The sequence below is a fragment of the Megalops cyprinoides genome, chromosome 11 (genome assembly GCF_013368585.1).
Source record: "Megalops cyprinoides isolate fMegCyp1 chromosome 11, fMegCyp1.pri, whole genome shotgun sequence".
NCBI lineage: Eukaryota > Metazoa > Chordata > Actinopteri > Elopiformes > Megalopidae > Megalops > Megalops cyprinoides.
In genome coordinates, this window is record NC_050593.1 from 19088256 (window position 1) to 19112913 (window position 24658).

The 24658-nt window shown below is 41.4% G+C and overlaps 2 protein-coding genes across 2 annotated transcripts; both read left to right on the forward strand.

The window, feature by feature from the left end:
* Positions 1 to 1871: 1871 nt before the first annotated feature.
* LOC118786105 (collagen alpha-1(VIII) chain-like) lies at positions 1872 to 17179 on the forward strand. Its single transcript, XM_036541152.1, has 3 exons — positions 1872 to 1924; positions 13067 to 13370; positions 15261 to 17179. Exons 2-3 carry the CDS (start codon positions 13070 to 13072, stop codon positions 17177 to 17179), a joined length of 2220 nt encoding a protein of 739 aa, XP_036397045.1. The 5' UTR covers positions 1872 to 1924; positions 13067 to 13069.
* Positions 17180 to 20853: 3674 nt separating this feature from the next.
* On the forward strand, positions 20854 to 24136 carry jagn1b (jagunal homolog 1b). Its single transcript, XM_036540874.1, has 3 exons — positions 20854 to 21003; positions 21489 to 21604; positions 22707 to 24136. The coding sequence occupies exons 2-3, from the start codon at positions 21516 to 21518 to the stop codon at positions 23167 to 23169; spliced, it is 552 nt and encodes a 183-aa protein (XP_036396767.1). The 5' UTR covers positions 20854 to 21003; positions 21489 to 21515; the 3' UTR covers positions 23170 to 24136.
* The last annotated feature ends 522 nt before the right edge of the window (positions 24137 to 24658 follow it).

Genomic DNA, 24658 nt, shown 5'->3' on the forward strand with positions numbered 1-24658 from the left:
TGTGCTTCTGATCTGAGGTGCTGTTATTCAACCACAAGAAAATGTTTGAGCACATGATGTAGAGTGTCTGAATTAGCATTTTGTGTGTAAAACCTGAAAAGGGTCTAACTGTCTGTGCTGTATAGGTGTGGGTTGTGTCATATAACAGGTGGCATATATGCCATTCTGATCACTATTATATGCAGTTTAGAATGAATTTGGTGAATATATGTATATACAAAACCCACAAAAATCTAAATTAAGCAAATGGCAATGGACATAGTGTAGTATATTTGGCATCTGAAGTTAGTGAAATGTAGTGTTGTGGATATGGGGCAAATACAGAGAGGCTGTTGGTGTAATGAACACTGGTTATAAAAAGGTTTTCAATATAAATGGTAGTCATGTGGAGAATACACAGAGAACAGAAAGATTGCAAACAAAACATATTTTTAATATTGCACCAAATCTGAACCAGCTGCGATCAGCCAGAGACTCCTTTCAGCTCTGCCCAATCAGGGCTGTGGACAAAAGGAAAAATTCTTCAAGATCCATGTGCAATCACCATGGGCACTGCTGTTTTGGACTAGCCATAATTCATTTCACTGCAATACATCCTTACACCAGGAATCAAAATGGTTGAAATCCATGAGTAAGACAAAACAATAGGATCAAATTCAATACATTTGTAATGATCTCTTATGCAGAGCGGCAGTTTACATCTATCCATTTCTTTTTATGGTGGATTTTTTAACAAGGCAATTCAGGTTAAGTACCTTGGGTACAACAACATTTGTTCTCGGTGGAATCAAACCAGTAACTTTTGGCTTACAAGTCCTTACTTCCATGTCACTAAACCATTACAACCAGTTTGTTTTCAGTGTCCATTGACGGTTTTACTGGTTACCAGTAATGGCTCACATCTGTTTCACAGAGCTGGTCTCAGTGAGGAGACCCCCCCCCCCCCCCCCATTTCTGCAATCAATCATTAGACCTTACACATCAGGCAGATCACTCCAATCTGTAAACTCAGATTGCTTAGACATTCCTCCCCTCCACGGCAGCACATCCCAGTGATGTCTTTTGCTCTGGTCTTCTCTGGTCCTGATGTGGAGGAAGGAGCTTCTCATAGTAGTCAAGACAGCAGAGTGTCCTGTTCTGACCCAACCTCCTTCTCTACCCCAAACACATACTTATAGCTCTCATATATACATAATATATGCACACATGCCAATAGTTTTGCAAATTTGTATCTCAAAAAATTAAAAAATATATGTTTCGCTAACCCTGTACTGACATACACATATATACACATACTGTATATTAACCAATGCACAATTATAAGTGACCACTTTGTAGCTCCAAAATTGTTTACCAAAAATCTTTGTCTTGTTTTGACCCAGACCCCTCTTTCAGTATGTGTATCAAAATTATTTCTACAAAATAAAGAAATAAATTTTGATTAATTATCATATAACCATGTTTGATATTATAGTTGAGGGGAAATGTCCCTTACAGATGTACATTACAATATGAAATCTGTTGATACTGGATATAATATTGACATATGAAATCACACATTGGCCACACAGCCAACACATACATGTGCATACATACATATATAAATACACATGTAGCTCCTCGTCCCTTACACAATGTCAATATCACTGTAATCTGTCGTCTCTCTCTCCCTCATCCCCTGTCTTTCTCCCATCTTTCCATATAATTCATTATATATCACTCTTTTTCTCTTGCTCTCTGTCTGTCTCTCCCCACTCTCTCACTCTTCCAAATGTCTACCTCTCCTTTACTGCCCTCCTCCTCTGAGTGGGTAGGCCACACCTACCTGTGTATAAAAGCTCAGTACATGCTGTCTGCTGCTGTGCAGATTTCTTTTCTCTCTCTACAGTGATTGTTCCACTAACAAGACCTCACACTGGCAAAGGTAAGTGCATTTCATATTCATACTATAATTATCATGATAACAGTCATTTATATGCTGTGCTGTTTTATAGTCTATATTGTCTAACCTGCTGAGAAATGCATTCCCCTCAAAACCACTGCTTTGAGCCAATGTTCTTCTATCACATTAGGATATTTTGAGAATATTAGAAAGATCTTGGTGTCTTCCTTTGTGCTGTTTCCATTATGGTTGTAACGGTGAACGGTTTCTGCATTATTGTTACAATTGTGGAAAGATTTGAGAAGTGATGACTCCTCTGCTTTTAGAAAAACTGAGCTTTGCTGAACAGAGCAAGGTTCTCATTATTCTTGTTGTACTGTAGATGATACTTGTTGTTTCACACCATTGGAACTGTCTCATATATATTTCTGAGAAGCTTGAAAAAGGGTTTCAGCACGTTGAGGGTGTTTAAGAAGGCAAGAAGACTTTCATATTTTTGAATGAATCTTTAGACAGATTGCCTTGAGAAAAGAAGGTAGTGATAATAGCGCTCAGAGTTATACTGAAATGAATCATTTGACAGGCTCCATGAGTACCTACCAAAACAAAGGATTATGGTTATGCATGTATTTCCTCCTTTGCTTCCTGAAGAGATTCAAGCAGTTTGTGGTCTCTGAGATTTGCAGAAGGGCTCCTCAGGTCTGGCCTGGAGGAAGGCGAGAGAAAGGTGAAGCCTGGGTGACAGGCTGGAGAGGCTCTGCTGTATCTGAGCACCCTCCCCATGTGGTCACCCCCCTGAGCTGCTCAGGGAAAAGCCAATTTCCTCCGGAATCTCAGGACTAAGCTGAAAAACATGCGTGGTGTGAATAAGCAGAGCTTTGTTCAGTTGTACTGACAGAACATGTGTGGAGGTGTGTGGCATGATTCCCCATCAGCTTTGCCACACAGGGGAGGACTATGTGCAAGGGACTGTGTGAGTGGGGCTGGGGAGTCACAGTGGGCATGCTGGAGGAGTGTGTCGAGAGCAAATATTGTTTTTTAAGAAAGAAGAGGTTATAGGCTGGCTGGCAATTAGCATTTGGCTATTTCTGAATGAATCTCAAAGATGCAGCATGTACTCAACATATGTGGAGTCAGATATTTGCCTTTGAGTGCATTAAAAGAGAAAGGAAATACTAGGCCATTGGACGGTTTGCAGATTTCTGACAAATATGCAGCTTTTAACATTTGTATGCATCATTCACTTACTGTGTTATATGTAAGACTTTTAATGTAGTTCTTGTAGAAACAATTGACTGATAAACCTTTCATTCATCATTCTTTTTAGTTCCCATCTGAAAAACTCTTCAAGGAACCAGGCAAATTCAAAAACCTGATATCTGCATAGCTTTTTCACACAAGGCCATCTTATTTCACAACAAATACATGCATCATTTGTGGGTCAGTATCCATGTTTCTCTATGTGTTTTTTTTTTAATTCTACAGCACATCTCAACACAAGAAAATGACTACATTCTCAGATATCTCTCTGGTGACTATCCAATAATCCATTGCAGTTTACAGGTGGTCTGAGATAATTGTTATAATGTCATATAGACACTTGCACACAGCATCAGCTGCAGACTAATGTCGTCACACAAATTAAAAGTATGGTTGAAATGACTGATTTCAGCTCATTCCCATCATAGAAGCAGTAGCAGTAGAATCTTCTCTGGACTGATTCAGGTTTTTGTCATGTCACATTAATTAGCTTTGGTTCTGTGACTTGCCTGTTCGAACAGCACTTGGGTTTTCGCTTTCCTGACTCTTCAATACCCACACAGTGACTCTCTCCAGTGGCCATTCAGAGGTAGTGCAGAAGGTCTTAGTATACTTTCTTTTTTTAGTGATTTTAGGACTGTTTCAATTATGAAAGCCTTTTGCTTGAACTATTGAACCAAGATTCAAGAAGGCCTTTAGCTATGTTTAATATGCTTGAAAAGTGCAGTATGTACCAGTTTTGCAGAAAGCACTACATCACCTGCTTTGTCAGTGGTGATTGGGCAAAGATGATTAGTTAATTTCGCTACCATCATTTGACAGTACTTGCCATCTGGGGCATTCGCTGCCAGTGACTGTTAACACGACGAGGTGTTAGAGCCAAACAGTTAATGACAGATTATGATTCTAGGAGACCACGACTCACAGCACATCACCAAGAGATGTGACTTAATTGTGCTCCATCCTCAGGATTGTTTTCCAGTTCCTGTCATCCTGCATCAGATTGCAACATTGCAAGCAAGCAAGTGTTCACCAATATTCCTCCATGCAGAAGAATGAGACTGTGTTAGTAACAGCACAGGTAGACTTGCCTGCAAAGGACCCAAATCCTACTCACAATTAAATGTTGCTCTCCATTAAGTATGGTGCAGATGTGTGGACTGATGTGCTAGTTTCTGTGTACAACAGACAACAGAGAGATGGAATAGTGACAGAAACAGGAGTGTTTAGCCCAGTGGCATTGTTAGGTACAATCATTCAGGGCTATAGCCCCGAATATTTTAAGCCTAGCCCCAAATATTTTCGCCCTGAAAAAGGAAGTGTTTATAGCAAAACAACAGACAGACTGTAACAGAGTGGAACTTGACGTCCGAAGGTGTGATAATATTTATTTATTATAAAGGTAGACATAACCTCCCCAACCTACCGATGCCAATCTTCCTTCAAAAAAAAAAAAAAAAGACAAGCCCCAGGCAAACTTGACTTATCCCCTGATCTTTTCAATAGCTAGAAATGCCCCTGCAGAGTTCTACTCGTAGTGATAGATGGCAATATGACATATACAGCAGTATATTGATGAAGTCCTCCGATCTCACTTGCTGCCTGTCTTGCAGGCTTATTCTAATATGATAACAATCATGCATATACAGTACCTTATACTAATATTATGACCAATCATACCAAAGACAAATGTTAATTAATGTAAAGGAGATGCCTAAGTTGCATCCATTCAATAAAATATCAGTTATATAACATTTAGCCAGTGGAAGTGATATGTTTCTATTGATTCTCAGTTTATTGAGCAGAAATAGCCCTGTTAAGGGACTATAACACTTGGAAAAGTAGAACACAAGACCCTCAGTATTAATAGAGCAGCTTGGCCATGAGTCAAGCCAGACTTCTTTTCTCAGACATCATATATTCTGTCTGACATTGCTCACGGCTGATGAGAAAATGATGATTCACCAGCACATTTTGTCTTAGATTTGCCCATGCTCCTGGATTCCAGAGGAAACAAGCTTGGATTGACAAGAGATCATGTCTGAAAGAACAGTAAATATATTGTTGAAACGAAGCCTTGTGTCTTTCCCCTCATTATTCAGCCATACTCTAAGAATAGACCAAACCTTGTTTATACAGTACATACACTAGTTGATCACTCTCTTTTATATCTCTCACTAATGTAGGAACATATTTTGTTCAGAGCCCTGTAGGGATGAATAAGTTATTGTATAGGTCATCTCCTGTAAGGATGTCATGCATGAACCGGAAAATGTAACTATGTTGAGATTTACGTATGATGTTTTCCAAAAGAGGATACTGATTTTGCTTTCCTGCTCAAAACCTAGTAAAGGCAACGTTTATGCTGACCTCTGCAAAGAGAGCACCAACATGTGAAGGAATGCAGGGAATGAGACATCAGATTAGGGATTTCTTAGATTTCTTTTTTTAGGAAGACATGAGACAATGGGTAAGGATTGACAATGGGTAAGGATTGATGGGTTTCCTTGCTGTTGGGCTGCAGCACTTACAATGGATCACTCTTCAAGCAGGACTTATGGAAAGCAAAAGACCAATTAAGGCAGTCAAAAAAACACCTCCCCTGGTATCTGTTAAGGAGCGTCAGGAGAGATTCCATGGCTTCACTCTTTATCCTTTATTCACTTTAGCTAAAGACAAAAAGAAGTGTTTTTGGAGCTCAGACCAAAGTGTTCAGGTGAGGCAATGGGAAAGCATGTTTTACGGTCTGCAGCTGTGGACTCGGCTCACTTTCCATTCTGTCAACAGGCTTCACATTCTTCCATCAGGTGGAGCTACCTAAGCTCTAAAATAAACGCCAAAGAAATTGACGTTAGGGATTACGTGTATGAAAGACAATTTGAGTGTGATTTTGGATTCCAGTGGGTGAGCTCCTGGGGCTATTGCCAAGATTCCCTAAGGTGAGAGGGCTAGCAGAGAGCCAGGTGCAAGTCTGGCACTGTGGAAATGTCAGCACAAGGTAGTTATCAGGAAATTTTTGCAAGGGGTTAAACCCTTTTCCATCATTTCCAGTTTCCTTGCCTAGTAATGTTTCACTGCTTGTGGAATTTTAAATGTTGTTGAGTGTTGCATAAAGCCAATAAAATGTGTATACATATTTTATTTCCATACTGTACTAATATTACACCACTAAATAGCAATGTATTGTGTCCTTGACCACAATGTCATCAATTATTAACATACAGAAGGAAACTTTAAGAGCTTGTGAATATAGTTGTACAATATGTTTCAAAATTTTAACTTTTCTCAATCTAGCAAGCATGAGGATTAGATAGGTCAGTGAATGCAACAGTACTTACATAGACATGCTGACAATAGACCTTACAAGAAAATGTTGGCATTTTTGATATAGTTTTAACACATTCACTAATCAGCACTAGTTGAACTGATGATAGCCACAGGATGTCATATTGCAACACCCTCCCAGAGACTTTAATGTTTTTACTGTTAAACTGGTATTACTATTTAAAAAAACTCCAACAGTGTGTGAGTATATCTTTTTGTGTTTAATGGAACATGGTATTTTGTCTGTTTTCAGTATTTTGTGCTTTTTCTCCTTTATTCTTGGCTGTTCCTTGAAATTGCCAATTGTATATTGAGCTTGTCTTACCACGCGTTCATGCAGGAGTGCTGAAGCAAGACATGGAATCCTCAGATACAATTAACTGAAATGCAGCTGTGGCTAGTTTTCACACTACAAGTCATACAGTACACCACAGTTAAGTGGCTGCTCATTGGAGGATAGGTGCTACGCCACTGCTGTTAGGGCAACTCACAGGTGCCTGACGAATCACGGACTGCCTGAGAAGGGTGAGACAACAAAGCTCTGGCAAACCTACCCACCCCTATCCCCGGCTGAACAAACCCAATTCGCTCTGTTGTAGGCTTCCAGTTGTTTTTGTCAGATAACACAGCCAGTTTCAAATCAGGGCCATAGGTCTCCACTTGGAGCCACTTGGGAGTCCCTTTTGATATTTATTCCCCAAAGGGTTTTCAATGCCTAGTGTATTGTAATATTAAAGACAGTTGATAATATTGACTTGATGTAGGGCTACAAAAGACCAGTGTGGCTCCAGTACTATGTCTTGTTGAGGCAAAGTAGACATTAATCGAGTTTGTTATTCAATGAAAGCCTGTGTGGAAAACAGTAAGGATTTTATTAAGGCTGTGTGAGTTTTATAGGTAGTGGGCAATGTGAGTGGGATCAGACTTGACCACTGTTGGCTCAGGGAGGCAAGGGAGTGTTTGGACTGAACCCACCACAAGGCAACTCACTTCTGGAGGCCGTACCTTATTCCACTAAAAATTTCACACCGTTTTGATCCAGAGAGGACTCCCTTAAAAATAGGTATACAGAGCCACTGCTGTTTGTTTACGAGTACAGTCTTCCTACTTGAACTTAGTCACATAACTGGGAAGTTGGAGGTTTCAGTGATATGTGTGAAAATTCATCATTCAGCACAATGGCTCCAATGCATTGAGGAACAGGGTGGAGAGAGGTAATAGGTGGGACCAAAAACAAACAAACATGAGACACCACTCTAATGTGTGATACGGCCTCACGTCTCCAGAGGGATGCCTGTGAAAAGTTGCAGGTACGGTTCAGTCCCCAGTCTTTGCCAACCCGTGGGAGAACAGAACAATTATCTCCTTACCTCACCTCATCTGACCAAAAGCAAAACCTCTGTGTTGAATCAGATGTTAATCACTGCATGTCTAGTTGTTCAGCTGGCAACAGGCATTTACTGTACTGAGTATTGCATGAGAGAGCTCCTGTGTGGAGGATGCAAAAGGTAAAAAGACAAGATCATAATTAGTTTCTCCTGACCCTGATACATGGTCTGGTGTTGGGGGCTCAAAGTCTCTCATAAGGCTGTTATTTTTACACTGAACTGAATAATATGCAGATGGGATCTGGGCCTTGCAGCAGTTTGATGCCTTGTTTCATACTCAGCAAATAGCAGTGCAGTGTCTCAACTGAATCTATCCCTCCTCAAAGCCATTCAAGCCTGCTCACTCTTTCCTGTGAAAAAAGACAGTCATTTTTTTTTCTCTCTCAAAATGTATCAACAAAGGTCTCTTCTGCCATAGAGCTTTAACTGCAGTTTACAGACTTGTCTATTATTCTCACAGTTTACAGATTTGTTGCACAGAAATATTTGCTCATAAAAGACAACATTAACAAATGTCATTGTGTATGTAAAGTCTTTTAGATAACTGTGACATGCCAAAATGTCAGGGCTAGAATGAAATTGTTAAAACCTGAAAAGACCACGGCATCCCTGTCTTATTACAAATGACAGCTCCCCAGCTATATTTTCTGGAATGATGGACATCTGGCTTAGGGTATGATGCAGCAGATATACAGCTTGGAGTGAAACTTGAAATTCTTTGTTCTATCACTTCTGACATCAGTTCTGAACAGCTGCACAACTGGTGTTTGGGAATTTGGTGTTTGGGAATTTGGAACTGAGTATTGAATTTGTATTCTGTGTCTTCGAACTGGAGGGATATGAGCCTCCTAAATTTTGTACTTCTCCTCTAGAATTACTACTCTAGATTATTAGTTATAAAATATACCTTGCTCTGTATGGTAACTTGTTTAAGGATTTATATGGCATGCTTAATTATCAACTTTATCTCTAAGACGATTCTAATACCCTATCTTTCTCATTGGTCAGCTACTTGCACTCAAAGTAGTATGCAGCATGGTGTATTGACTAGTCAGGTCTTTCCTGACAGTGATAGATAACTGACCTATGAAAATTTTGTCAGTTTTTCAGTTTGTCAGATTATCAATCTGATTTGAACTGATCTTACATTCAGTGTTTGCTTTGCGCAATTTAATAAAAAATTGACATAAATTATGGAATATTCAACAAGGTTTCTGACCTCTTCTTGATAAAGTTTGTAACACAGATATGTGTCATGTGAAGGGCCATAGCATTCAGGTTTTATCTTCTGATAAGGCCTTCTACCACTGGTCTGAGTCAATAAGTGTGGTCACAGATAGAGAACTGTGCTGTTATGAAGTGTATGTGTGTGTGTCTGTTTGTATGTGAGATGGACTGTAGAGTGAAGGCCAACTGTACCCTGTGTTTGGGATTCATTTCTCTCAGGATGCCTTTTGCAAAACTTATACCGCATTTATGATGTGTTTGGCTGGTGAGTTAACATCCAGGTACCAAACTCCTAGGCTGCTAGCAGTTAGCTCATAAGATGTCATGCTGCCTGGTGATGCATCCCCTTGTGAGATGGTTGTGCTCCCTGTGTGTATTACTCTGGACCTAGAGTGGAAATCTATAACTGACACCATTTCTTAGGGCCCACTCTCCATCACTGAACTCACTCACAATGCTCAAAGTGGGCATGATGGACCCAAGAGACTGTCACCACACTTTGACAAAAGGTTGTAAACAAAGCTCCTGACCAAGGGTCAACCAAAGAAAGTTCCAGAGATTACAGCTCCCTCTTGTGTGGCTTCAGAGCAGCTGAGGCCAGTTCATTCTGATACTTCTGCATCTAATGAAAGATGTCAGGCCTGCAGTTAGGGGACAAGTCAGAACTGCAGAATAACTGTCAAATGAATTTAATCAGAACAATTTTAACATCTCCATGTCACAAAGTCACAGGCTATTTCATTTGTAGAATAAGGTATTATATAGAATAAGATGTGCCTAAGCAAAATGTTTAAGGATTTATCTTGTTATGGGTGTGCAAACTCACGATTTACATTCAAAATGACTTGGACCTACCTATTTCCATGGTACTCTTTTCTGTCTTATTTCTGTTTTCACTCACAGCAGCCATCAGAACAGTAAAAAAATAATTCTAAAAAACTGATTGTTTTTTCATTAGCCATCTAGGAATATTTGTAGGCATTTAGCGAGTCTGTGCATTTCTCCAAGAAAACAAGACATGTTCTTCAAAGGAGGAAAGCAGAGTTCCACAGGGTGGTGTAGATGGCAAGCCCCTGTTAAAATCGCCAGCACTCGGAGAAAAGTCGGAGCACACTGGAATTTCTCGTTCATCATCATCATCATCACATCAGGCTCAGTGCCAGGGGCTCTCACATGTCTCAAACAACCCCAGCAAAATATGACAAGGCAAGAACCCCTCTGCCCAAATAAAATGTCATATTCTGCGAGTGTGAAAGGGACAAATTGAGAATAAGACAAGATGTTGGTCTGGTTCTGTTTGTTGGATGCTGTTTTCACACTAAAATCAAGCCTGTGATGGAAACAAATGGAGACAAGCATCTGGTGCATGCCCCTGTTTGCCTCAAAGTATTATGGGTAGCCTTTACCTGGAGATTTCAAATACCCCAAATGTTTGCACAATCAGCACAGGCCTCTGAATTTCAATGATAAGTGCTCTGTGGCACAAGACTGAGACAAATACTAAAAACTAAGAGGCAGGGAGGGAAAATAATGTTCTCCTATAGGACTTGTGGCATTATCAGTTATCTTTCAATTAACTGTCTGGAGTCCAGTTATAGTAATGGCCTGTAAGCCTTTGGGAGGCATAGACTTTTAGTTTGAGCTAACTTATACAGTTCCTTATCTGTGTTTGTTTAAATATCTGTGACAGTTGATTTTTTTCTTTACATGGTCTGTGAAAATTCTATGTGACAACTTGGTACACTATATTAGTACTCTACATTGAATATATTTGTTGCCAAATTGCATATATTTGCCATATTTGCTTGCTTTTGTCTGTGTGTGCAGAATGGTTCTTTGTGTTGGATATAGATTATGAAGAAAACATGAACTGGTCTTTTAAATGTCTACAGTGCTAGAGAGGAAATGGATGCCTAAAATGTTCAATATTCTGGGAGCAATACATGGAGGTGTGAGGTGCTCTTTATTGCAGCTTCCCATCAAAATGCAGAGTTCTTCTCCATTGCTCCTAGAATAATAATATTGACTTCAATCCATGTTCTGTCTACCTGCAGTCGCTGAATGGTTAACAGGGTCACTTCAGGAAAAAAGGGATATGCAGCAAAAATGTCAGCTTCGTTGAAGCACACAAATATTGAAGGTAGTCAAGCATGTACTGCATGTTACTGGCCCATGACCCTTGACCTTTGATCTGAAAAGAGGTCACTTTTTTGAATAGTGGTACAGCCTGAGTGGAAATCTGAGGTAAAAAGGCAATTGGACTGAACTAGACAGTGCCATACATAAACATCAAGGTCAATGGTCCAACATACAGTATGTTTTCATGCAGTTAACATACAGTATATGAGTTATGTTGGTGGTACTAACCAGATTAGGTAGGTGACTCTTTTGATGACTGTTGATAAATACTTCCAAAGCCCAATGTAACACTTTCCCTTGGTTTATGTTTTTCAGAGAACACCCCAAGGGGCTCTTTTAACATATTCTTTAAGGTTTAAAATTCTAAACATTACATCAAAGGTGATTGATGAGTGAACTGTCACACCAGTAGTGAAGAAACATCCTAGCTATGAGAAGCATGTTTAATTTTCATTCAGTCAGTGAGTGCTCTCGGGTGTCAGTGTGGTTGACATCCTCCTGCAGGTGCTATGCATTGTGGGATAGAAAGGAAGTGGTTAATGAGAAAAATAGTGGAGAAATGTGTACATGCCAGACAGGGAGGTCTCAGGGTTTGAGCGGAAGTGTGCGTGACTTGGCTCCTTAACCCCTGAAATATTTCTCACTCCTGTAAAATCACAGTGCGCTGCAGCAGACGCTGTTGTTAAATGAAGCTCACGGCAATGGCAGGAAGAACAGGGGAGGGAGACAGGGCTGCATGTTGAAGAGTGCAGAGAGGAAGAGAGGACAGGTTAAGAGAGGGAGAGCTCCTCACTGGAAAGAGTAGGAAGGGAGGACGAGAAGAAGGCAAACGTGCATTCACCCTTGCACTTTATCGTGCATTTCACTGGCCTGAAATGCCTTTGATTTAATCTACTTAGGACCTTGTTATGCAGTGCCTTGTGCTGTTGACATCAGGACCTGACATCAATCAAACCATGAGGAAAGCTTTCCTCCAAAGCTTTCAGGAAGCACTTGTTTTGATGGTAGAGGTGTCGATAACATAATACAGAGCTAACAGAGAAAGAGTGTATGTTATCCCAGTTACAACTTAGACATATCACTCCTGTGTATTCCATTGTCACATGGAGCTGCCGACAAGTCAACATGACAAACTCACTGTTGTTTCTTTTCTGATGCTGTTTGCCCATTGCTTAATGCAGAGAAGCATAGAAATCATGCAGAATGTATCCCCTCTTTGCTAATTTGTCAAATATGTCGGAAGAGGTCCTTCATTACACACTGAGGCTAAAATATCTACCATCATAAAATTTATATATGTACCATTACACAGAATATACTTAATATTAAATCTGTGTATAAATAATATTATATGTGATGTGACAAAAGCAGGGACAAGATTAGAAATGAAACAACATCAAGTAATGCCAGTAAAAAATTCCTTACTACACCCATATAAAATAGTCATGGGGCATCTCTTTTGCTTATGATTTGAGTCTGCGGTACCTGAAGACTGAAGAGAGGAAAGGTTTGCAGGAAAAGTTCTGGAGGAAGGGAAGGATGGGGCCTCTCTTTTGTCTTGTAATTTGAATATTACAGTTGAATGTCACATTGCAGGAGGGGATTTTTTTTCTTTTTTCCCTGTCTGATTCCAATTGTAATTTAAACAACTGTTGCTACACAGATTTGTGTGTCATCACCAAAGCAACCATAACTTGATTTGTTAAAAACACATATTGCTGGTGCACCATACGCTGGTGCCATTTGGTGTCAATCACTAGTAACAGTAGTATCATCAGTTACTGTACCTGTTTTGTTGACCCTCCTTGTATGACTAATCCTCCGTCTCTCTCCCTTTCCCTCTCAGACCATGGCCACAACCCCTCTATCTGGTCATCTCCTATTGGTGGTGTTCCAGCTGGCTGTGCTACACAACGTCCACGGAGGGGCGTACTATGGGCACAAGCCGCTGCCCCAGCAGCACCAGCCAATGCCACAATTACCTCATCTGCCCCTGGGCAAGGAAATGCTGCCCCAGCAGCAGTATCTGCTCAAGGAGATGCCACACCTTCAGTATGGCAAAGAGATTCCCATGATCCCTCAGTACAGGAAGGAGATACCACACGTGCACATGCACATGGGAAAGGAGATGCCTCGCAAGGAAGACAAAGGTCAGACTCTTACCCACGCACACCACAGCTGACTGCACATGTGCAGTTCAGCTACTATCATCTTATAAACTGTTGGAACTGTCTGACGCAGCATTTTTCTTTCTATTTTTATGCATTTCTTGGATGAAATCTGGATTTATTGGGTATTTTAAAATTCACAAACCTGAAACTTTGAATATTGGGGACATTTAAGGGGTCTTAAGAGATAAGAGAGAAATTGGGGAGTAGGGGAGAGGTCTTACAAGGTGTACAATCTTTCTCCTTCCTTTTTCTCTTTGGCCACGAGAGGACGACAGATCTCTAAGAAGTGACCAGCAATAATACTGTTTTCAAAGGGTAGCCTGACGTCAGCTAAAGAATCAAACACGAACAAATTATCCCCGTGTTGACAAAAGACCTGATTTCAAAGGCAAACTATGCTTACCCTGCCAAAAGGAATAATGACTTTTAAGGCATTTTCTTGAAAGTCCGTCCCAGGTTCAAAAGTGGTTCAGTTGTTCTGAGTCCTACAGCCTAAACTCAGTTTTAAGACTGACCTGTGTTATTTGACACAAATAACTGGCAGTCTGCTGGGTGCCTATATGCTTCTTGAATTATTTATTGAACACTTCTTTGCATTGAGCTACCCTCATGATTCATTAAAAAATGAATGCATACGGAACAAAATCTTTCCCTTCCCCAAATCCAGTTACTTGTAAATAACATATTTTCTAAAAATGCTAATAAAGCTAATTAAATCTATGAAACACAATCAAATGAGATGTGTGCGTTGCATGGGGTAATGCATCCCAAAAGACAGCCGCACAGTTTTAAAGCAAAAAAAGAGAAACAGGCTCAAAAACAGCTCAAAACAGGCAATATAATCAAAACTCAATCACTGTCTCTATCAGACTTAAAACTTTGGGGAAACTGCTCTTACCTCACTGGTCACCAACTTCACAAGCTTTTACATCTTCACAACAGAACACAGTCCCTCCTTCTCTTCCTCAAGTGCAGCCAGAGTGCTACTTTTATGCTAGCGCTGATTGGACAGTTGACCCCAGGTGGCCTCCATTTCTTTCACCTGAAACAAGTAAACATGTAAGTGCTACATGTGGCCAGGAGATGGCAGCAACACAGTCACGCGGCACCAATTGAGCCAAAAAACACAGAATGTCAAAATTTCCATCAATAATAAAGTCAACAATGCATAGATTAATGGTATGTTTTTATAACAAATCACAAAAAACGGTGCAAATCCATCCATAATGACAGAAGCAAAGGTAGGGATGAATTAAGTTTACATATATATCCCACTATTGCAAACTAGCAAAAGTGGGGATGTAGGGGTGCGGGAAGTTTAAAATAATTTCCAGAAATACCTGCCTTTTATAGACTCCCTAAATTGTGTATGTGCATTTTACTTCAAACCATTTTACACAAACCTCAAGGGGAATTAAAACAAACAAACAAAAACAGAATACTGCAGTCTCATTAAATGACATGATCTACATTACAAAGCAATTACTTAGTTCATTAAACATAAACATTCAGCCTTAGCATTAGTCTTGAAAATGTATGTATCTTTAAGAGAAACAGGTATTAAGATAAAAAATTGCTCCTGAAATGGGTAACATCTTGGATTTCAATATCTTGGCATAATAGAAACATTATATTTTCCCTCAAACCATATTTGACATTTGCACTGATGAGATATCAAGGAAGATATTAATAGGAAATATTTAAACATTTGCCAAAAGACAGGGCTAACCAATGTTGTTTTATGACAATATGAGTAAATACTGTATAATTTAAAAGTATAATTTAGGAATTATTTTGAATATGGACATACTGTCCAATTACCCTTTATGAATTAAGGCCCTATGCTCACATTTTATTCTTTTGTCATAGGTGAAACAGTTTCTAGAGGTGAGAAGGGTGCCCCAGGGGATGCTGGCCCCCAGGGGCCTCCAGGACCTCCAGGTCCCCCAGGAGCACCAGGCCACGGCATGCCAGGACCCCCAGGAAAGCCAGGTCCCCCTGGCCCACAAGGATTTCCAGGAATAGGCAAACCAGGGTTGCCAGGACTGCCAGGTAAACCAGGAGGAGTGGGACTGCCAGGACCAAAAGGTGAACTGGGTCCTGGTGGTGAAGTGGGGCCAGCTGGTTTGCCAGGGCCTCCAGGTCTACCTGGCCCTCCAGGGCTGCCAGGCCTGGGGAAACCTGGGGGTCAGGGCCTCCCTGGACAGCCAGGACCTCGAGGAGAGCCTGGTCACAAAGGCCCACCTGGACTACCTGGCCTGCCTGGACCCAAAGGTGACAAAGGGAATGGTCAACCAGGACCATCAGGCCCAAAGGGACCTGCTGGGCCTCCAGGTCCACCAGGACCAGCAGGACCACCTGGAGTGGGAAAGCCAGGCATCAGTGGACCCCCAGGGGCGCCAGGAGAAGCAGGAAAACCAGGTCCCCCAGGAGAACCTGGCCTAATAGGAGCACCCGGTGAGGGAGGAGAGCCCGGGCCACCAGGACCACCTGGTGTCGGTGAAGTAGGAAAGGATGGCTTGCCAGGACAACCAGGGAATCAGGGTGAAAAAGGAGAACAAGGTCCACCAGGATTACCAGGAGCCCCTGGCTTACCTGGAATTGGCAAACCAGGACTTCCTGGACCAAAAGGTGAAAAAGGACAGGGTGGTTTGCCAGGTCCCCCAGGCCCAAAGGGTGACAAAGGTCTTGGAGGCCCTCCTGGTGTGACTGGCCCCCCAGGAGAAATTGGGGCCCCAGGTGCACCTGGTCCCATGGGGCCACCAGGGGGTGTTGGTTTCCCAGGTCTAAAAGGTGAGGGTGGCGCTATCGGAGAAAAAGGGGAAGCAGGTCCTATGGGTGAGACGGGGCCTCCAGGGCTTCCAGGCCAGGCTGGGGTTCCTGGAGAAGAGGGCCAGCCTGGCCCACGTGGTCCCCCTGGGCCCATAGGCCCCAAAGGAGAAGGCGGTGAGAAAGGTTTACCAGGTCCTTCTGGAGCACCGGGGTTGCCAGGTCTAAAGGGTGAAGCAGGAGTGCCAGGTGAACAAGGAGAACAAGGCCCCAAAGGCATACCAGGAATTGCGGGTCCTGGAGGGCCAATCGGACCTCCTGGGCTTCCAGGACAAAAAGGTGAACTTGGGCCATCTGGTCAACCTGGCCTTCCAGGTGTAGGTGAACAAGGGATTCAAGGCCCAGAAGGACCCCCAGGAAAATCAGGTCCTATCGGGCCCCCTGGTCAATCTGGACCACCTGGGCCACCTGGACCTCCAGGCCCACCTGGCCCCCCTCTTTTACCTCCTGATATGGGGCAGATCCTGCCCGAAATGGGCCCAGGTCTGGATGGCGTGAAGGCCCCACCAGAGGGTTTTAAGAAAGGAAAGCATGGAGGGGCAGTAATGGGAAGTCATGGCCTGGAGATGCCTGCATTCACAGCCCAGCTGACCACCCCATTCCCTCCTGTAGGCACCCCAGTGGTGTTCGACAAGCTCCTGTACAATGGTGGCCAGAACTACAACCCAGACACCGGAGTCTTCACCTGTGAAATTCCTGGAATTTATTACTTTGCTTACCACATCCACTGCAAGGGGGCCAATGTGTGGGTGGCACTGTTCAGGAATAATGAGCCAGTGATGTACACATATGATGAGTACAAAAAGAGCTTCTTGGACCAGGCGTCCGGGAGTGCTGTGCTGCCCTTACAGCCAGGGGACACAGTGTACATTCAGCTTCCATCAGACCAGGCAGCAGGACTTTACGCTGGCCAATATGTCCACTCCTCTTTCTCTGGATTTTTATTGTACCCCATGTAACAAAGAACTAATATTTTTTTTTAATTGTACACATTTATAGAGTTTTTTCATGTTAAAAAGTAATTTCTTTTATCCTGTTGACATTGACAAGCTCTGGGGTATTCCAGTGTACTTGCCAGTGTAGAGCTACATATAAACATTTTATAGGTATGGTACTGGGTACAAGATTACTGTATTTTCCTGTTCTGAGCAAGGAACACGAAATAATCATGATATAAAACTACTCAATGCTACTGTCAAATGAGTTGTACTACAGATCAAGTTTGTATTTATAAAGGAGGAAAGTTAATCTATTGCATTTTATGTGACCTTATTTTGTTCAAAATCTCACACTCTCAATAGGAAGAAAAAAGTATAAACCGTTACCATACGCCGTTTCAACTGAAATACGCAAAGACTAATTTCTTACAATCTTTCATGTGCATATGCAAATATATGATTTTGTATGAAACTGGCAGCTGCCCACAAACAGGAGTATTGTGAAAAATGTGACTAAGACGTCCTATAAAGTAAAAACATCTTTTGTGAATTTGTGAATTGTGTGAGGATGTAAGAAAAAATTCAGTCCTACCAACATACCCGTCACTGGAGGGGGGAAATAAGAAATGAGTCCAAGGAAATTTTTGTTTTGTCTTATTGTAAATGTAAAAAGTGTGATAGAGTGAATTTGAGTACAGAGGATAGATAGATACAGAGAACAAGAAATGTTTCATTTTTTGGAATATGCTGTTGTGGAACGCTATTGAAGTGGCAATTGTTATGGTTGGAAAAAAAAGAAGTGTGTGAATATTAGTCCATTTTCAGTAGCCACTGAAATAATGAGATGACAAGTTGACAAACACCATCTGTGATTTTTATAATTAAAAGTAAGAAAATGTAAAGCATGTGTAGTGTGTTTTTCTCAGAAAACAAATCACTTGGGTGATATGCTGTCTCTGTATTTCAGCCTCCATTGAATGTTTTTTCACACAGAATTATGATAACCTTTGATGTGTAGCATACTGCATCTGAAGGTATTACATAATGTGGTGTATTATTTTTTATGCAAAAAGGTGGACCCATGCATGCACCATGGACTTATAAGAATAAACTATTTCTCTGAAAAAAGACAGTCAGAGTGAAACAACAACAGAGACACAGGATTCTGGCAAAGTGAACCACACTTGTGTTTATCCTTGAATTTATGTAACTATTTTTAAATATAAGTTCATTGTTTGTTATGCTTTGTTATGTACACTGCAAAACCATGTAAATACACACAACACACTTTGTTTCACAAATTTGTTTCACACAAAGCATACTGTGGTTTGATGTAAAGCAGGCCAAAGTAATGTGCAAGGCAGGCTTACGAGATAAGTCTAAATAAAACAATTGATACTTCTTTCAAGAGTCCTCCTACTCATCTGGAATATAGCCTGAGCCCTATATGGAATGGCATCAAAATCAGCTATGTCATCCGCCAATTATGACCAGAAGCCTACGGCAGCAGAACAAATTGGTTTCAGATGATGTCAGTGGAGTAAGACATATCATGCAATGAGCACCTACTTCACTGTAGTGTGCTGTGTTGTGAAAAGTATCTGGATTAACATGCGGATGTATCAAAGTATTACAGTTAGCTCTTCCTGTACTCCCACAGGAGACAAGCTTAAGTGATAACACTGGCATCCACTAAAGTTGGATGAAAAAGGGAGTAAAATAAAACAAATAAAAAAGGTTCTCCTTTTGAGTCACTTCTCCTGCTGGCCAAAAGACATGTTCAGAAATAGCTGAGCATACAGTTAACAATCAAATTAATCTCAGATGTTCTTGACATGATCAATCAATAACTGATTCTATTTCCCTTGAGGATCACTCAAGGCGCAAAGTGCAGTCTCTAAAATTTGTACATAGAAAAAGATGGTTGCCAAATGATAAACTGCTAGCCATAGGGGGCAAAAATGTGAGCAGTAGGACATGTTTGTATAACAGGATCCCCACCATTAACCCTGTGTTGCCATCATGGAAAGATGCATGGGGTGGCTAAAGAATGCATTTCTGCATCCATCTATATAACATATTCATGTAACTACTGACTGCCTGGTTTTGTTTATGTGCAGATGGGCTGATGAGAAGCTGGACCTTGTGAAGCAAATAAAAACAATGAATGGCTTGTGAAAATTTTGTCTTTTTGTCTGACCTCAGTGCTGAACATCCATGCAAGTGAAATGCAGTTATTATTGTTGTTATTTTTTAATAAAGGTGAATTAATTACAAAAAAAGAATGTCTCATTTTCTTTCATCATCTTCCATGAGAAGAAAAACACCATCTTATCAAGATGAAAGATGTGTTCATGTAGAGCCCATTGTGGGAGTGAAACAATGCAGGGTCCCATATTTGTTGATTGGATGCAATTATACAGACCATGAAGTAGCACTGCATCTGCATTTAAGACTATGGTGGACAGGGACAGAGTTTTCTCTTGAGAATTATGTATATCAGCACTGACTCTGGACCAATCAGATGCAGCATTGCTGTGAGGCAATCTGCATCTCATATAGCTGAGATGACAAATCCATATATTCTGTGAGGAGTCTACTGACTGGGTATTCAATGCAGCTGCAACTGGGTTTGACTTATCACATACTCTTAAATTACTACCATTTTCTATGCAGATTTTTCAGATAATGAATTGAGTTTTAATTCATCCTGAACTGACTGAATGGAAATAAGACTGACCCCAACTCTGCTCCTTACAGACATTTACATTTGTACCACCTAATCTCAATCTAGCACACATAATCTGGTACAATCAAACACAAGCGTACAACAAATGCCAAAAATGTGTGCTGTTTGCGCATTCTACCTTATTTTATTCTGCTTTTACATTGTAATTTTCCTCCTGCATCACATCACAATATCACAATAAACCAACCCTAATATCAAATATCCAAATCCTTGGTACCCCTGAAAATTCTCATTCTCATCATTTGGTCTGTCCTGTCTGGCAAGGCTAAACATCATCATATTCAGCCTTACAGGAACATCTGCCTCAATATTAAAATGGAAGCTTTTCTTCTAAATATATATATATTTTTATGATGACATATATTGCTTTCCGGGACAACGGGTACTTGGCTAATGTGAAGGGGTTAGCCAATGGAAGGAACTTTTAACCCCCTCACCCCCACCCCCACCCTCCACCCCCGATTCATTCATTACAAATTAAACAGATGCCTATTTATCCCAGAGCCCATTAACTTCACTGGATCATAATGGTTTCCTTGAACACAGTCAGCTGAACCCGGCGCACTTGCTCATTATTCACGGAGCCATTGTTCACGGAAAACTACGGTAAAAGTCTACGTACCAGTATTTACGCTACTACGTCACCAGGCAGAGGAGAATACCTTCACCAGCGGTCTAGAAAGAAAAGGCTAGCAAGAAACTGTTAATCACTGGCATTGAATGTTAACTACTTTGGCTTTTACATTTACATTTCACTCTGCTGTCCCCAGTGCACCGTTCACAGCTCAATTTACACGCGTGAACGTAAAAATCTTTTTCTATATAACACCTGAGAGTACCAGTCCCCTTTAAATGAGGGGTGGATGGGAAAAATACAGGAAGCATCATCATTTTTCCTTCCAATCAGAAGAGGCGAAGTCTAGGAAGCGTCTGTGTACTTCCGGATTGCGTGTGGCTGGAGGTAAAAAGGCAAACCGCAAGAGTCATCGATTGTAGCGAAGTCCTTGTGGGTGAAAGCACGGGGGATGTCTGTGAATTAAATGCTTATCGTTTACGCGACATCTTTCTCCAGATTCCCACACTAACGCACTGTAAGGTACTCGTCACAACAGTACGCTGATTTGCTTCTGCTAATAAGTTGCATAGCTAGCTAGTCTAGCAACCGCAGGTTAGACAGCATGCTGACAAGGCCACACGGACTTGTGATTGAAAGGCAGCGTCTGTAGCTAGCTGGCTTGGTTGCTGGGTTATCCGTCATAAAATAAGTGTCAGATGTGACATGAATACTTAAACGGGTGTTTAATAAAGCCAATGACATCAGGTTATTGTTATTCTTTGGTGGGTAGCTAGCTAGTTTGATGAACACCTTGATGAACACAATCCATGGTGTCTGTCAATGTCAATGAGCTAGTGCTTTTAATCTGCGTCTGGTAGCAGTAGTTGCTCAATTGTCACACATGAAGGCAGGTCCAAAATGTTATGGTTCTTAACTTGATTACATGTTTATTTAGTGAATTGTATTATCTGTGTTGTGTCTCTACAAAGTTGGGCTTTAACATGAAGGAAATGGTTTCATTGCAGGAGTTTCAGGGCAAGCAGCTGTTCACCATGGCTTCTCGTGCTGGCCCAAGAGCTTCAGGGACAGATGGAAGTGACTTCCAGCACCGAGAGAAAGTGGCCTCCCACTACCAGATGAGGTAGCCGTTTTCTGTGGCTTTGCAGCTGTCTGTCCATCTTTCTGACAGTTAGCGGCAGCTTTCATGCTGTTTATTTCCTCATACTTTGCACCATGTATTTGAATGGCTGTCTACCTGGCTGTACCTATGCCTCTCTGTCCATCTGTGTCTCTACAGCTGTGGGGTCATTATGTTCCATACTGGGACAGGACACAATATTTTCTCTGTTGCTCTGTTCTTCTCTTTAGAGAAGAGAGACCCCATACTTGCATCAAAACAAATTAAGTAATCGAATTGGGTGTGTTGTCACCTCAAAAAATGACTCAAGCAAAAGAAAAGGATACTGGCAAAGTCTGGATCAAATTAGCATTCAGCTTTCTTATTGTATTTTTCTGTTTGCATTTGACCATGTTTCAGTACCACTCAACATCATCAGCATATACATCTTTCTATTTTACATCAGTTTTTATCATGTGATCTTGTCTCACCTCAGGTGTATTACACGCAGTAGTCAACCTCACAAAAAAACTGAAATGACAGAAACGGCAATAACAAATTACAAATAAAGCAGTAGAGGCAGCGATCATGGCCACAAAGGATTTTACCAGGATATTTTGTTTATTCAGTAAGCTTTTGTCATGACTTTCAAATTTCAGATTAGTATTGATGAGGTTTTATTCTTTTCAAAGTATTAGATGTGCAGTGTAAAAACATTCTGTAATTCATGTCCCTGTATGTGTAGAAAAATTAAAGCATTGTAGATTGTCTTTAACTTTGACTATGTTGAGTATTATTTTAGCGAAAACCATACAGAGGGATATTATGTTTAAAAACTATTAGCTGTGTAGTATGCCATCATTTCCTGTGTTCAGTTGTTGTTGGGCAGGATTTGATTTGTTCTCTGAAACTCAAAATTTACATATTATACTGCCTCTACCCTATCTGTAGGTGATTGGTGTTTTTTTTTTTTTCTCTCTCTCTCTTTTTAACCACTTCTTAAATTTGGGGCACATTGGAGCTGTGACCCGGCCTGGAGTCAATACTGTGCAACCCCACATACCCCCACCCAGTGTCTAGTGAACTGGTGTAATCTGTGTTTAAACTTCCCTTCTGTCTTTTTCAGCGTGGCCCTCAAGTCAGAGATCCGCAAGCTGAACATTGTCCACGTGCTGATCTGGGTCCTGGTGGCGGCGCAGGTGACGGTCAGCCAGCTGAACCTGGTGTCCCATGACGTGGTGGCCTCACCGTACCAGTGGGAGTACCCCTACCTGCTGAGCATCCTCCCTTCCATCTTCAGCTTCATGGCGCTGCCGCGCAACAACATCAGCTACCTGGTGATCGCCATGATCAGCGCTGGGCTCTTCTGCATCGCCCCGCTCATCTACGGGGGCATGGAGATGTTCCCCGTGGCCCAGCAGCTCTACCGCTACGGCAAAGCTTACCGCTTCATCTTCGGCTTCTCCGCCGTCTCTGTCATGTACCTGGTGATGGTCATCGCCGTGCAGGTCCACGCGTGGCAGATCTACTACAGCAAGAAGCTGCTGGACGCCTGGTTTACCTCCACGCAGGAGAAGAAGAAGAAATGAGGAGGTGGACCTGAGGACTGAGAAATTTCTCTCATTCTCATGCTCTGTCTTTTTCTCTGCCTCTCTCTCTTTTCTACACCCTCTCCCAGCTCCTCTTCTGTCACCTTCTCCCCTTTTCCTCTCCCCCCCGTGTCCTTTTGAGAAACGTCTTCACCCCCTTTTCACCATCTTCAGCTCCTTCTTCCTCTCCATACGTTTGTCTTAAATTAAATTATTTTATTGGCCTGACCTTAGTGCAGCAAAGTTACTCCCAAAGCATTTCTAAACAAACAAAATGAACACAGTAGTCAGGTCAGATTTAACTGGCTGTCTCTCCTGTTTTATGTAGCCCTCCCAATTTTACTCCATAAAGTAGACTCCCAACAACAAAACCTTCCTGTCTCACCATCTCTCTCACTCTGTCTCTCTTTCTCTCTGTTAGGCTCACTGTTCCTCTCCTCCTCTCTTGTTCCCATCTCTTTTTTTTTTTAAACTGAATTATTTAGAGGGACAGAGTGATTTTCTCTTGCTGCAAGAACATTTATGCCCCCATCATCTCATCTATTGCAGTAAATCCTGTATTAAGACTTGAGTCCGATCAAACTGAAGGATGTCTATCCAATTTTTCACATTGGAATGACCCGCTGGGATTCCAGCTCCGTCCCATCTTTCTTCTAAAAGCCGAAGTAGAGAGCCAGTTTACCTGGTTGTTAAAGGACACACATTGTCTTTTCTGTGCAAGGGACAAAGCAGGTTGCCTTATGTGTGAGTTGACAGTAGCAAAGAGAAGGAACGGTTATAAGTCTGATAACAGTCCAGCTTCATGGTGAAAATATGGTCCACACTGTAGTTTGTAGACATCACTTGATACACAGTTTTTGGTTGAGATGCATGTTGCTCACAGTCCCCCTTTAACACAACTCTCATCTGGCTGTTGAATGATTACATCAAATAAAACATCGGAGGACTGACTTTTTCTGGTTATCTCCTGTTTCTTTGTGTGTGGGGTTGGTCTTACCATGTGCAAAACTGCTTTCTAGTGAGTGGATGTTGATTTTCCAGGTTTCCTCCTAGCAATTGATGACTTGATAGTCATTTTTATGAAAACAAAAACTTCATTTCTGGATATTCACTTGTAAAGTGACTGTAATCTCTGTAATACAACCAACTCTGCACCTCACAGTACTGTGTGAACACTTGCTTCCCTACTTGTTTTGCCCCCATGCAACTAGAAAACTGGTTCCACATCTGAAGTGGCCCACACCTGGTGTGTTTACTTTGTAATTACGACCAGTATACAGGTCCCTGGTGTATTGGTTGTTCAGTTAGTAAACTGACATTTGGATTCAAATTCAGATATAATCAGGGAAGTGAATTTAAGTACCTAAAAGCATGTTGTCTAAAATCACATGAAGAGATGTTAGAGAACCACTTGTTGCCTGCTTTAAATGTCTTGTTGATGTTGATGTTGATTTTTGGGTTGCAGAATAGCCCTTTCTGCAAGGTAAGG

What these genes read in the sequence shown, in the direction of transcription:
- LOC118786105 (XM_036541152.1), top strand. Translation starts at nt 13,070, where the DNA reads ATGGCCACAACCCCTCTATCTGGTCATCTCCTATTGGTGGTGTTCCAG. An exon ending in GCCTCGCAAGGAAGACAAAG is followed by an intron (nt 13,371 to 15,260) that starts GTCAGACTCTTA and finishes CTTTTGTCATAG; the next exon opens with GTGAAACAGTTTCTAGAGGT.
- jagn1b (XM_036540874.1), top strand. Translation starts at nt 21,516, where the DNA reads ATGGCTTCTCGTGCTGGCCCAAGAGCTTCAGGGACAGATGGAAGTGAC. An exon ending in GCCTCCCACTACCAGATGAG is followed by an intron (nt 21,605 to 22,706) that starts GTAGCCGTTTTC and finishes TGTCTTTTTCAG; the next exon opens with CGTGGCCCTCAAGTCAGAGA.